The 15,082-nt window shown below is 28.2% G+C and overlaps 1 protein-coding gene across 4 annotated transcripts in view; it reads left to right on the forward strand.

Moving 5' to 3' along the window:
- LOC129916923 (uncharacterized) overlaps positions 1-13,460 on the forward strand; it is a 59,300-nt gene extending 45,840 nt beyond the window's left edge. For 3 of the 4 annotated variants that reach the window (XM_055997136.1, XM_055997138.1, XM_055997135.1), the window contains 9 exons: positions 2,115-2,366; positions 5,572-5,678; positions 8,704-8,813; positions 8,893-8,971; positions 9,034-9,131; positions 9,197-9,400; positions 9,464-9,606; positions 12,482-12,630; positions 12,998-13,460. In XM_055997136.1, coding sequence (XP_055853111.1) covers positions 2,115-2,366; positions 5,572-5,678; positions 8,704-8,813; positions 8,893-8,971; positions 9,034-9,131; positions 9,197-9,400; positions 9,464-9,606; positions 12,482-12,630; positions 12,998-13,106 — 1,251 coding nt within the window. In that variant the 3' untranslated portion in view covers positions 13,107-13,460. The remainder of the gene's footprint in view (positions 1-2,114; positions 2,367-5,571; positions 5,679-8,703; positions 8,814-8,892; positions 8,972-9,033; positions 9,132-9,196; positions 9,401-9,463; positions 9,607-12,481; positions 12,631-12,997) is intronic. The other variant, XM_055997137.1, reaches the window with a different exon arrangement.
- Positions 13,461-15,082: the final 1,622 nt, after the last annotated feature.

Genomic DNA, 15,082 nt, shown 5'->3' on the forward strand with positions numbered 1-15,082 from the left:
AAAATTTTGGATGTACCTACTTTTGATAACACTGGCAATCAAACAAAAACTGTGTGTAAATTTGACCAGACCAAAAACCGATGTGTTACTGTGATGAGGAGTAGTTTGATCTTACCGAAGAGATAAAGCTTTTGGTGAGATAATCTGCAAATTTGCAGATTTATAGCAGGTTTATTAAATTTCAAAAATAAGGCCTATCGTCAATAGCTATAAAATAGAAATTATTTTTTTTAACAAAAAAACATAAACATGAATAAGCCTAAAATATATCAACTTTTTAATAAATCTCACATGTAAAAAAATAGTCTCCTTTAACCCTAGTTTACCGCACGCAAAATAATGCAATAACCAAATTTGGGGGTTCGCGCGAACCCCAAAGCTTTTATGCACCTCTAATTGTTCATTATCAACAATTTGATGCATTGTCTCTTTCTGTTATTGATTAAGGTGACAGTTGCGGTGTCTTTTTATGACAACACGTATATATAACAGGTATATTTTTACCAAAATATACCTAATAAAAATTGTTGAAAATAGTCCATTTAAAGTCTTGGGGTTCGCATGAACCCCAAGTTTGGTTTGTGACTTTTTTTCAGAAAAAAATTCCAGAAAATTATATAAAACCGCTTTTATGGAAAAAAGACAAAAAACGTAAACAAAAATGAATTTCGTTCACTGAGTTTTCATCCCAGGTCGAAAAAACGATTTAGAAAAAAGTTAAGCATGCGTTGGGGTTCGCACGAACCCCAAGTTTGGTTTGTGACTTTTTTTTCAGAAAAAAATTCCAAAAAATAATATAAAACCGCTTTTATGGAAAAAAGACAAAAAACGTAAACAAAAATGAATTTCGTTCACTGAGTTTTCATCCCAAGTCGAAAAAACGATTTAGAAAAAAGTTATAACCATTTAAACATGCGTTGGGGTTCGCACGAACCCCAATTTGTAAACTAGGGTTAAGTAAATTTTATTTCTTAAAAGAAAGTTAAATATATTTAAAAAAAAGTATGGTTGTCAACCATATCACTCAAGAATCTAAAGAGAACATTTTATGCAGAATACCTATTCATTTTAATTAAACACATTTTTTATCAAAATAAAAAAATAAAAATTGGAGAATGGTGGTAAAACTTATCGAAAGTGCTTTTGAGAACTTTGTTTAATAAAAATATGTAGTAAAGAAATTAAAAGTACAAAAATAGCTCGCCTGAATTTTTATAGGTGTTCCTAAGACTCTAGATTAGTACTGCCAGGCACACCCATTTACAATACTACAACCGATAAGGAACAAGGAAGCATTGTTTTGTTAGCTTGAGATATATGGCAACCCTACCATTTGTACACAAAGACAAAGTCAACGATCTATCCTTAGACTTTAAGTTTACTTTGAAATTCATTCACTCTTTCCAGAAACATCGTATCGTCTATACACTATTTACTTTAAGTGCAAAGAAACACTTAAGTCAATAATTGAAAGACCTATTCCATAACGATTGGTGGTTTGAGTGTTATTTAAACATAAAACACCCATATATCAATGCATTAAACTCAATCTAAAAAGATCAAAAGCCATTTATACAATTCAAAAAGGAGATAGAAAAGTGCCAATAGAATCGTAGTTCATTAAACATTGAATACAAAAAAAAATAGCAGCTTTTTTTTTAGAGTAGAAACAGGGTCTATAAATTGAATATGTGACTGGCAAAACACCACCAACGTAGATTCGAAACAACTTTGTGTTTTTTTTTATGGAACACATTAAACACAGTTGAGGTTATTGTTCTCAAAACAATAAGCCTTTATTATTTGAAAAAAAAAACTGGAATTGTATAAATGTTGCAATTCCAAAATAAACAAGGCAACACGCTCTAATAACTACCCAACTTAATTATGTTTTATTAATCCATTTGACTCTGATGTCAACTCTGTGGAAGTTGGACAAAAAAAAGGCATAAATGCAAGTTCATTTGTATGTGTTATTGCAAATTATGCAAACATGAAAAGCGGTAATAAATATTATTTTAAGTTTGTGCTATATTTTAAATTAAAGTTAAAAACATTTCAAAATTGATAAAATTTATACTAAACATTCCTTTTTTCTTAAACTTGTCTTACAGGTAACATGTCAGGAAGCATCATCAACCGAATTTGCACCACGCGTATCAGCAACATGCAAAGCCGGAACAATGAACGTCAAAGTCCATTTTAATGGACCATACTCGGGAGCCGTACATGCCAGAGATTTTCGCATTCCAAGTTGCATGGTGCTGGGCAATGGCTCGGATACAGTTGGATTTAGTTTGAATTTATTTGCAAACCAGGGACAGCCGGATTATTGTGGCATTCTGGTTAGCAACGTGAGTGCAGATGTAAGCTAACAATTTTTCATTACTAATACATACTACTTTGCTATATTTTTAGTATAATAAACATTTATTAATAAATACCTACAATATTCAGAGATATTATGTTTAACTGTAAATGAAACATAATTTGATGTGGATCGTTAATTTTGTGTTTTGGTCAAAACGAAGAAATGCGGAAGTCTTTTTTTTCCATAAAAGAGGTTTTATGATTTTTTTTTAGGAATGCAGCAAATCGGATAGTGACACATTCCTTTTCGCGAATATGGATACAAAATGTTGTTTATTATATTATGAGTGATGTTAACGAAATGCCCCATAATGAAAATGAAGTAGCTCAGTTCTCAGAACATCATCAGAACAGTAAATATGAGAAAAAAGGAGAATATAGGCAAATTTGTTGAATGTGGACGTTTCACGACCAGGAATGAATTCGTTATTTTTTTGATGCAATTAAGTCTTACATACATTGAGCAGAAGTTTTGGCCTTCTGAAAAGCTTCAGAAGCGGATAAAATGCATTTTTTCATTTAACACTTTATGTAGATTGTTATGTTATAACATTAACGTCTATTTTCAGTGCATGCTATTCCATTTTCCCTAAGTTTGAAAATCTTTATCTTGGATATCCGACCAATAGAACCCAAAATATTGGCTATATAAAACAACAATTTTCAGCCTGTTTTGTAAGTAGTGTTTTCTTCAATTTTTTGTTAGTTTAAATCGTTTGAAAACTCTCAAATAAAAGAAAATCTCGAATTTATTGGCTTAAAAAGCTAATATTTTGAGTTCTATTGGTCGCATATTCAAGATTGAGGTTATCAGATTTAGAAAAAATGATATAGTTCTTTCAATTCATTATTTTCATTAATGGCCGCCTAACGCCCAAAATGCCGATTACCCTTTAATCAAAATCTACCTTTTAATAGATTTAATTTTAAGACGAAACAAAATATATCTGTTTCGAATACGTCCAATGAGAGAGTTTCACATATAGATTTTAAATGAATTCCATTTCATTTGTAAGAAATAAAGTAGGATATGCATTATTTGTTTCCCATTACAAATTAAAAAAAAAATATTTGCTGCAAACAAAAAAATTTGAAAAAAAAAATTTTTTCAAATGAAAAATATTTGCATTGAAAAAAAATATTTTATTGCAAATAAAAAATATTTGCATTAAAAAAATATATTTTGCAAATAAAAAAATTTTATTGCAACTAAAAAATATTTGCATTGAAAATAAAACTAATGTAAACTAATGTATGGTCAAATAGCCAAAATTGTAAGAAATTCGACAAATATTTAAAAAAAAAATATTTAATGCACACATTTTTTGCATTGTTTTTTTGTTATGCATACAATTTTTTATTTGCAATACTCATTTTTTTTAATGTAAATTTTTTTCGTTGCAATAAATATTTTCTTTTTTAATTTGTAATGGAAAATAAATTACAAAAAAATATTTTTTACATCCCTGATTTAAATTTTAAAGACAAGAAAAGAGGATCACTTAACATTTACCGATTTATTAACACTTTTTGAACATAGAAAAGAAACTTAAATATCTTCAATGCATACATAAATATGTTAAGATGAAAAAGAAAAATAATTGGGCAAATCCAGCAATTTTCTTAATAAAAATTCTCGGCACATAAGACCTATGGAATTTTTTGGACATAGTTCTAATTTATTAATTTAATGCCCGATAATGTTTTTTTTTCCATTGAAATTATTATGCCGCTGGACTCTGGAATTCCCTTTATGTAATTTTGAACCATATATGTATACCGAAATTTAATTTATGAAAAAGACCTATGTGCTCTATGCTCTAATGTAAATATCTTCTAAAAATACATGTTTAAACCTGAGATCAGAAATAAATCTCAACCTTTTGAAATCTTCTTTAATAAATCTTATTTGTTGCCATTTTCAATAAAGTTCATAAAATAACCTCTATTTAAAAAAAGAAAAATTTCGGTCAAAGTCTGAGAGAAACCTTTATTATGTATTTTTTTATGTTTCGGTCAAACAGTGAGATTTGTCGCTGAGAGAAAAAACTTTGAGAGTCTATTCTTAGTTGAACTTAATAGATAAACTAAGAAAAAACATCCTTTTCATATTTATTTTTGCAAAATAAAGACATTTTTGACATATTCAACATTTTCCTATGAATTAACCATTTTTGATTTATTTTCAGCGAAAACGGTTAAAGGTTGACCTTTTCTATTTATTTTTTTTTTTGCAAAAATCTCAACCATTGAGAGGTATTTTAAAAATTAAAAAATAAATCTCAACCGATAACCTTTACTTTTTATTTTTCAAAATAAATCTCAAACCTTAACCGAAACCCCTCTCAGAGAGAAACCAATTGAAAATAAAGGTTGACTGTTATTTCTATTCTCTGGTTTAAACATTAATATTTTTCATATCTAAGATTTAAGATTATAAATTTACAGGATGTAAACAGTTTATATGTTAAAAAAAATTTAAGTACCTTAATTTGTTTTGTCAAAAAAGCATTGTACCATGCCACTCCATCTCAGAAACATATTCAAAAAATACTAGAAAGCTAGATATATCTTTTTTTGTGTCGTTAACATTTTTATATTAACCGTTTATGAGTTATAATGAGCCTATAAAACGAATGTTTGAAACTTGACCTAAAAGAAAAAACGTATGTCCTCTTTAACGACTCTTCACACGGTATCTTTTTTTTTTATTTTTTAAACGCAACATTAAGGGGTCACCGCTAAAAATTAAAAAAAACAAAACAAATCTTCAAGGTAAAATCATTAAATATAGTTTTTTTTATTAACTTTTAACAATGCGGATATTATTTCGCTTCAAAATTAACAACTTTAGCTTGTCACTACTTGAAACATTCCCGCTGGCTATGCTACTCAACCATAACTATGCCTCAAAACAATAATAATAATAATAATAATATTAATAAATAATTGAAGTGAATACACCCACAACCGTCACACTTCAAATTCAAAATAATTTGCTTCCTAATTCATGCCAAAAACTGATGTTCAACTGCCACAACAAAATAACCAGCCAAAAACTAGCTTTAATTATACTTTGCAAAGATGGGTTAAAATATAATATTTTGGTTTAATACAAGATTATTAAAAATTGATTAATATTTCAGTTAATGGTTGAACTACGTATAAATAACACTTTTGGTTTTTTTTTACTTTTCACAGAAAACTGAAGAAAGATCAATCCAACTTGCTGTCAGAGTTCACAAGACACTGGAATTGGCTGATGATAAGTTTTATGTGATAACCTGTGGCAAAACTGGATTTCCAAAGTAAGTTATTTTATTATTCTTTTGTATATCTAAATTTCCTTGTGAGGGGGTGGAATCTTAAAATCTTGATATCAATTTAACAATAGGAAGGTAGTTGATATCAATTTAACAATAGGAAGGTAGTTAAGGGCCATTTGCTGAAAGGAAACTTAAATATTTAAGGGAGCAGGTCGCATTTTAGTGCGCACTTTTTTCCATAATCAAAGCGATTTTTCAGACTCTTTATAGTAGGTACATTAGAGTGACCGCAACTCCCATAGAAAAAATTTTTTGTCGAATTTTTTTCGGGGGAACCCCATAAAATGTTCCGCCTTTGCAGATTTTTAGATAGCCAAAATTTCAGCTCGATTGGATAACTCTAAATGGTGCCGACACTCGCTCAAAGTATCAAAAATCTCTGTTTTTTCACTGTTTTTCGAAGAAAATTAGCTCTAGCTCCCAAACAGATCGGGTTATTTTCACTTTTTATATATTAAATTAAAGGTAGTGTTGTTACACATAATTCAGATGCTAAATTTGTTTAGTTTTACTAAAAAAGAAAAATATTGTCATCAATTTAAATTTTCAGTACTTACCGCAAAAAGAGCTGAAGTGCAAACTCGATTTAAAATTAAACTTTTTTTTAACTGTTTTATTCTGCGGATTGGGATAGAATGGATGTTTCTCTATCTCTGGGCCCTCGGGTAGCAAAAGTATGAGGTATAGTCGTGGGGTGAAAGAGCTATTAACAATGAAACTTTCTATGTTATTGGATCGATGTAAGGCATCTGATAGAAATGCTTCTCGCATAATTATAGCTACAATAGAAGCACTAGGGCAAAATCCAATTGACTTTGTAGTTTCAAAATCAAACTTACATTCAACAAGAAAAAACTTTTGCTTGGTTTAATGCCCCAAGAGCTTATCTGGCTCCTAAACAAGAAACCTGGTACATATATACTAGGGTGTCAGTTATTTCCCATAGTGATGTTTTCCGGGGAGACACCCCCTAGATCGAAAGCCTAGGGCCTAAATAAGTTTTATTGTTTTTTAATTATTATTGGTTTTTAATTCTTTTTAAATATTGCATTACAAAATTTGTGAATAAATCAAAAATTTCAATTTTTTGAAAATTTTTTTGGAAATTTTTGCCGTTTTTATAATAAAAAAATATTATTAAATACTTTACCCTTTCTTGTTTGCAACTTTTTTGATGTAATTTTTTAGGTGAATAATTTTTAAACAAAATTCAATAAAAATATTGTAAACATATCTTTTGTAGTTCGAGAAAAATAAATTTAAACGTATAAAAACGGCAAAAATTTCCAAAAAAATTTTCAAAAAATTGAAATTTTTGATTTATTCACAAATTTTTTAATGCAATATTTGAAAAGAATTAAAAACCAATAAAACTGCATTTAAAATTGTGTGATAGGTGAAAGCAAAAACTACGAAAATAGCTAATAATTTCAAAAACCGAAATAAAATATAAAAAAAATTTTTAACGGGAAATTTTGAATGTGATCTTTTAAAGTAACTGTTTTCCAACCAGTGCCTAGAGGCACGGGTTAATGACCTCCAAACATTTTTTTTTGCTAAATTCCCCTTATTTAGGCCCTAAGCTTTCGATCTAGGGGGTGTCTCCCCCGAAAACATCACTTTGGGAAATAACGGACACCCTAATATATACATACATACATTATGTGTTTTAATTTACAAAATTTTGAAAACAGAATTTTAATGCAGTGCCTTGACCTACCAGAATTTTGCAGCACAGTATTAAAGACATATAATTTTGTACATAAAGAATTTTTAAAAAAATTTTAAATTTATGTTTCAGGCAGTAAAAAAGATATTGGAAAGAAAATACTAAATATGCTCAAACAATTTTCCATATATAAAAGAATATGGTCCGAAGTATTGCATTTTCTAACGGTAATATTTCAAAAATTTTGACTTCGGATTCGAGTTCAGCACACCGAAAACATTCAGAAAAGTATATTTTTGTTTCGGCAACAAAAAAATGTTTAATTTTGTTAACCAGTGTATTCATCATCAAACAAAGTTTGAAAAAAATTCATCGACCCGTTTTCAAAAAAACAAATTTAAAAAAAAAAAAAAAATATATAGGTATTGAAATTTTTTTTTAAATCTAAAAAGGCGTTTTTCGAAAATTGTATTTATTTTAATTTTAAAATTACCTGCTAAAAAGCTTTCGTTGAAATTGTTTGAATAATTAAAATAGAGTCAGAAATGAAGAAAACGGAACCATTCATTACGGTTTAAATAATATTTGTATTTATTTCAAAAGTACGACGTTTATAGCCACACAGCACTCAAAAGGTTTAAGCGAAATCCTTAGAGCAATTTTTGAAAAAGAAAAAACAAAATCATTACAGCCATTTTTGAGAAAAAAAAATTATTTCATTAAAGTTTTATGGCAAGTACTTGACTTTAATTTCTTTTCTACTTTCTTTTAAATGTTTTTTTTTAATGATGAAATTGAATTAAATTCATTCTTTTATGGATACTATAAAAATCTTTTTGGTAAAAACCGAATATAATTTATTTTTAAAATGTAAAATCACAATCAAAAATTGCTGTTCGTGATCTCTTGAAAACTGAAACAATGGAATTTAGACACCTTAGCATTCTATTACATGCGCTGATATGCTATGCATATAAACTGAGTTGAAAAATCAACAAAGGTAAACACTTTTTACTTAAAATTTCGACTGACCACTACCTACATAATGTTTTATGGTCAAAAAATATTTCAAAAAAAAATCCCAGAAAAAAAATTGGCAAAAAAAAAGTTACACATGCACCATAGTGACCCACTGAATTTAATATTTCAATGACAATCCGACAGCCACAAATAAGGCTATAACTATTTTTTTATATATTTCCTCAAAATAAAAAAATCTTGGCTTATGGTATAAAGTGCATGATTTGGTATGAAAAAGGAGTGTTTTTTGTATCTTGTATCTTTGCAATGAAATTATTGTTTTTTTTTGGTAACAATGTTTCTATTAATTTTTTACAGAGACGACAATGCTCATGTAATTTTGAAATTTTTCGAAAAGGATCGACGAGTTCGGGAAACAGTTTACGGTCGTAAATATACAATTCGAGCCGAGTTAACGAAACCAAATGGTAATTCCAAATTTATTCAAATATTAGAGAGTATAGATAAGACTATTAACTATTTTTTTTTTTTTTTTCAAACTTATAGCAACCAACGGTATAAGGGTATCAAATTGTTTTGCTTTCGATAAAAAGAACGAGAGTTTTCTATTAATCGATGATAAAGGGTAAGATCATTTTAAAGAACGAATAAAATAAGGTCAAATGAGCACATATGTCCATTTTGCAGTTGTCCCTTCAACCCAGATGTGATAACTACATTCTCACCAAATTCCGATGGAACATCAGCAAGTGCTACCCTCAAATCTATGTTCAGATTTCCAGAAGGTTTGTTTTTGATTCAAAATATCAACATTTTTTTATATTAATCCATAACTTTTTTATGATCACAGGCTCTGAAGTTCATATCCAATGTGATGTCCATCAATGTTCAAACAAATGTGTCGACGATATTCAATGCGACGATCCAACTTCGATTGCTGGAATTAGTTGGGCATCATCAAATGTTAAAGGTGGTCGTACTTTGAATGACACAGACGAAGGAAGTCTTCTTGGTGCAACAACTGTATTTGTTCTTGATCCAGCAGAGGCTCGGTGTAGGATAAAAATTATATTTCCTTTAGAAAAAATCTAGAAATCTATTTACAATTTTTTTTTAGTATCATCACCTCTATGTGAAGATGGTATTCGACCATCATGGTTATTATGGCTAACAATTACACTTGGAGTGTTATTCCTGATTATGTTACTTATGAACATATTCCTTTGCACTGCAATGAGTTTCAGTTGTGCACGAACTGAGGTAAGATTTTATAGTGGAGTAACATATAAAGCAAATTATTAGGGAATCCAACAGCTCCGATTTTGATGATCTTTTTTAAAATAAATTTTTTTTAACGAAACCATTTTTTTTTTGCATACATTTCATAAATTAAATAAAAACAAAAGATTCTCTACGTAATTTAAGGAAAACAAATATCACAACAAAAACATTACTGTTAAAAAAAGAGCCAAGTTCTCCTATGTTGAAATTATGCTGGCACAAAAAGTACTGAAATGTAAAAGTGTACCAAGTTCTAAAGCTTGGCTTTAAATTTGTATAAATAGAATTCAAAATTCTATTTATAAAAAATTAAAGCCAAGCTTTAGAACTTGGTACACTTTTACATTTCAGTACTTTTTGTGCCAGCATAATTTCAACATAGGAGAACTTGGCTCTTTTTTTAACAGTAATGTTTTTGTTGTGATTTCACTACTTTTTGCAAGGTTTTGCTGTAGAACTTAAAATCTCTATAATTGAAGAAAATTCAGAGAAAATGGGCGGTTACCACGCCCCTTGTCTATAATTCTCAAATTTAAAATTTTTTCTTTTGTATGAACTACCAGGTCTAACATTCTACCAAATTTCAAGATTCTACGATAGTTAGAAGTGCTCTATAATACTTGATGAAAATTGAGCGGAAAGAGGCGGTTGCCACGCCCCCTGGCTAAAATTCTCAGATTTCAAATTTTTTCCTTTTTATAAACTACCAGATCTACTATTCTATCAAATTTCAAGATTCTACGATAACCAGAAGTGCTCTATAATATTTGATGAAAATTCAGCAGAAATGGGCGGTTGCCACGCCCCCTATCCAAAATTCTCAAATTTTAAATTTTTTTCTTTATATAACTTATTAGCTCTACCATTCTACGAAAATTCAAGATTCTACGATAATCAGAAGTGCTCTAAAATATTTTATGTAAATTAAGCGAAAATGGGCGGTTACCACGCCCCCTGGCTGAAATTATCAAATTTTAAATTTTTTTCTTTGTAAAACCTACCAACTCTACCACTCTACCAAATTTCAAAATTCTACGATAGTCAGAAGTGCTCTATAATAATTGATGAAAATTCGGCGAAAATGGGCGGTTACCACGCCCCCTGAATTGAAAATCTCAAATTTTCGATTTTTTCCTTTGTATACACCTCAAGTCCTATCACCATGTAAAATTTCAAGTTTCTACGATAGCGGGAAGTTCTCCATAATTTTGATAATCTGTCAGTGAGTCAGTGAGTCAGTTACGGTTTTCGCGATTTTTGAAGTCCTTTATCTCAGAAACTACTCATCGTAAGAAGCTGAAATTTTGTGAGGAATTTGGGTTCGGCGAGCTTAACAAATGTAGTGAGTTTGAAACTTCTGACATCTTTGGTGTGGAAGTTAGAGGGGGGTCGAAAATGGCCTGAGTTGTTTCCTGTAAATAAGGGTGTAGTGCCAGAGTTGCTAGAGAACTTGGCTGGGCACTATCGTGCCCCTTGATATGGTAGTAAAGGACAATCGCTTAAGCGATAAATGCAATTTTCTCACAAACTGATTTTAAACACAAAAAGAGATATTTGAAGACAACGGCAACACCTACAATATTTAAAAACACATTTTTAATAAGCTCATTCCTGTCTTTAAAATTTAAATCCACTAATTTTAATTAAGAGTTTTTGAAAAAAAAGGTCCTCAGAATTTTGAAAAAAAAAAATGTTGAAAACTAAATTTAAATGACATTTTTTAAAACTTTTTCGTAATAAAATATGAACTTATTTTTTAAATTTTTTTGAACCTTAATAATATCAGTTGAATTCGGAAGGTGAAAAGGTAATAATATTACACAGTTTTGAAGAAAAAAAAATATATAAAATTACTTGAATTTCATTGAATTTTTTTGATAAAAAAAACTAAATTTTTGTATTGAAATAATTGACTTTGAAATACGACTTTGACCTTCAAACTTTAGCTATTTAACTTTCAACAATAAGGACCTTATATTCAAATGTTGAACTTTAAAAAAAAAAATAAGTTAAATTTTTTTTCAAAAACTTCTGTTAAAAAAAGTTCTTCAAAAATGAAATACTTTCTAATTTTGTTCATAAACTGTAATAAATTTTTACATTTCCTTTTATAATTTTGAATAATATTTAATATGGCCAAAAAATCTTGAAAAATAAATGTATATTTTATTATGAAAAAGTTTTAAAAACGACATGTTAAAATTTGTTCAATAATTTTTTTTTTTTCAAAATTCCCTGAGTTTAAGGAGCAGTTTTTCAAAAACATTAAGGTCCATTTTTTTCACTCGGAGTTGAACATAACTTGAGAATTTTTATATTATATTTATATTAAAAACTCTCAAGTTATGTTCAACTCCGAGTGAAAAAAATGGCCCTAAATTAACTTAATTTTACAAGTATGTAGGAATAAACTTCTAGCTTTTGAAAAATGTATATTTAAATATTGTAGGTGTTGCCGTTTTGTTTCTATTTGTGTTTGAAGTCAATTTGTGAGAAAATTACATCTATCGCTTAAACCATGGAAAATTTTTGTTTCCTTTAATTTCCTAGAAAATCTTCTGGCATCAATTAATTTATGAATTTATTAAGCAAAAGTTTTGAAAACATTTTTTTTTTCTTTCACAAAATTTTTCAATTTAATTTTAAAAAATCAATACGGCAATATTGGCAATTTTGAACCTATAGAGGTTAAAGAACTTTTAATTACTGACGTTTGAAAAAAAAAAGATCATCAAAATCGGAGCTTTTCGGCCGGGTTACCTAATATTGCCATTTTTTGAGCTTTAGTTACTCAACTTTTGTTTTTTTTTTTTTTGTGAAATTTTACCAATTTTACAAATTTTTTTAATTTCAGATAATTGAAAAAGATGCATCAATCATTGAAGAATACGACCCATATAGAAGTTGGCATGGAAGCCAATATGGTTCAAGATATTCCCTACATGGACGTGAAGGTCATAATAAAGGATATGCGAGTGGTGGCTCAACGATTCAATCGAATAGGTCTGATAGATACTAAGCATGTACTACTTCCATTCTACTTCTCCTCAACAAAACACTCCACATAACATTTTTGTTTTTTGATTTTTTTTTTAAATATATTGCTTCTATTTTTTTTATAAAGATCTGTACAGTAGCAGCCTGCCAAAAAAAGACACAGTTAATTTTACTCATATTTAATTTAAAAAAAAAAACATTTTTGAAATATTCTAACAAAATTATGATATTTACTATATTTTTTTTTATTTTAAATCAATGATTTTTTGATACATTGTACAACTACTACTTTTTTTACTATTAATTATTTTAAAAAATTCAATTACTCCTAAAGATATGCAATAATATAAATCTTAAAAAACTGTTCTTGAAGGTCATTACCAATTGATACCGATCATTATGCAATTGTTCATTCACGTCCTGGCTCTAGACATTCCGGTGTTTATGGACATCGATCCAGAGGACCTCCTAATAACTTTTAAATTTGATTTGAAGAAATTTTTTTTCAAAAAAATAGAAAAAAAAACCCATTTCAAAGAAATCATATGTGTTCGAACTGAGAGAGAGAGTGAGAGTGACATACAAAAAGAGAGAAAGAAATACTGAAGTGAGTCTTGAAAAAAATTCTGTTTCAAAGAAACAAAGGAAAATAAACAAAAAAAAAAATTAAAATTTTAAGAAAATATTTTCGTACTATTTGCATGCATATGTCCAAGTATTTTGAATTGAATGAAAATTACTTTTTAAAATTTTATTTATTATTTATCTTATATAGACCTTCAAGGAACTCTGAGAGAGTGAGAGTGTAAATTTTTAAGAGAACAAACAAAACAAAATTCCTACTAACAACAATTTTGATGTATTATCCAGGATCCTTTGGATCGTGACTCTCTGATTTAAATGTTTTCTTTATTATTATCATTTAAGTGCTGTTAATATTCTTTTTGTAAAATATTGTGAAAAAAAAACAAATCTTTAAAAAAATCTATTCGTGATTCTAAATTTTAATTTAATTAATTTCAGCTGAAGATGAAAAAGAATGATATAAAAAAGAAGTATATCGTATTAAAATGCTAATATTAAATAATTTTGTTTTAATTTTTAAGTCACTAGATAAATAAGAATTTTTTTTTAGAATTAAGTTGAATAACACAAAATTGTATAAAAACTGTAATTATAAAATTGCACATATACATTATAGATCTGTAAAAAAAAAAAAAAACAAACAATAAATTTAAAACGAATAAAAATTAATAATTGAACTTACTGTTTTCTCTATGCATTTTCAATTTGTTAACCGATTTCTTATTTTGTTTTTATGTTCCTTACCTCAGAACTTTGAACTGAGTGAACCACTTTTGATGATTTTGTTTTGTATTTGAAAGCTGATGCTTGCAGTTGGATAGGTGGATTATGGCCACCATCATTAAACCATTATATAAGTATATGTTTCGATACATAGAAGTCGTTTTTTTTTTAATAAAAATGATTATTGAATTTAAAAACCGCAGATAAACTAACAATATGGCTCGTATGCATACAAAATAGTAAAAACTGGTACAAGAGAATTAATAAGTATAAACAAATTTTGATTAGCACAAAATTTGGATAGAAAAAGTTCAAACTTTACAATTTTTCAAGTAAAAGCATTTACTATTTTTTATGCATATCATTCTACGTAACAAAAAATATAAACAAAAATTGTTGAACACCGTAAAAACAGCATTTCTAAAATGATAAATTATATTTCCCACAACCAGAAACCTCTCCTTGTCAGTGAGAATGAAAAATTTAATCAGCCCTATCGGCAATACAATTTCCTTGGAAAAATTTCTCTATTCCGAAAAATCGGTATCGGCAATACTTTTTGAATGGAAAAATTTCCTAGGAAAAAATTCCCACACAAAAATACCTATCGTTAATGAAGTTTCTCCCCCGAAGTATTTCTATCATATTTTTTATGGGGAACAGATATTTTGAAGCCAAAATGTACGTGTTTTTCTTTCAAAATATTCTGTTAAAAATATTAAACTATTTACTTCCTTAATCCAACAAAAAGCAAATGATATTGCAACTGGATAACGCAAAATAGTAGACAAAAATAAAATATAAGAAAACCTTTAAAAAAAAACATGGAACTAAAGGAGACCATTCCGAGAGCATTAGTTTGCTGCTTTGGTCGAAGAAATGATCAAATTATGTGGAATGCCTCAATTTATTTCAGTTATTTGTTTATCATGTCAAAAAAAAACAAAGCTTAAGAAACTTTATTGATTGATTCTTTAATTAAAATTAAAAACACAAAACTAATTACATGTCCATCTGAAGAAACAAACAAAGTAATAAGTTGGGCAAAAAATAAAAAAAATTATTGAATAAAAATCCACAAATCAACACCAAAGAAAAAAATTATATAAATATTGACTATTAAACATTTTAATTGTTTTTGTGCACTAAA

This window comes from Episyrphus balteatus, chromosome 3, assembly GCF_945859705.1.
Source record: "Episyrphus balteatus chromosome 3, idEpiBalt1.1, whole genome shotgun sequence".
NCBI classification, from domain to species: Eukaryota; Metazoa; Arthropoda; class Insecta; order Diptera; family Syrphidae; genus Episyrphus; species Episyrphus balteatus.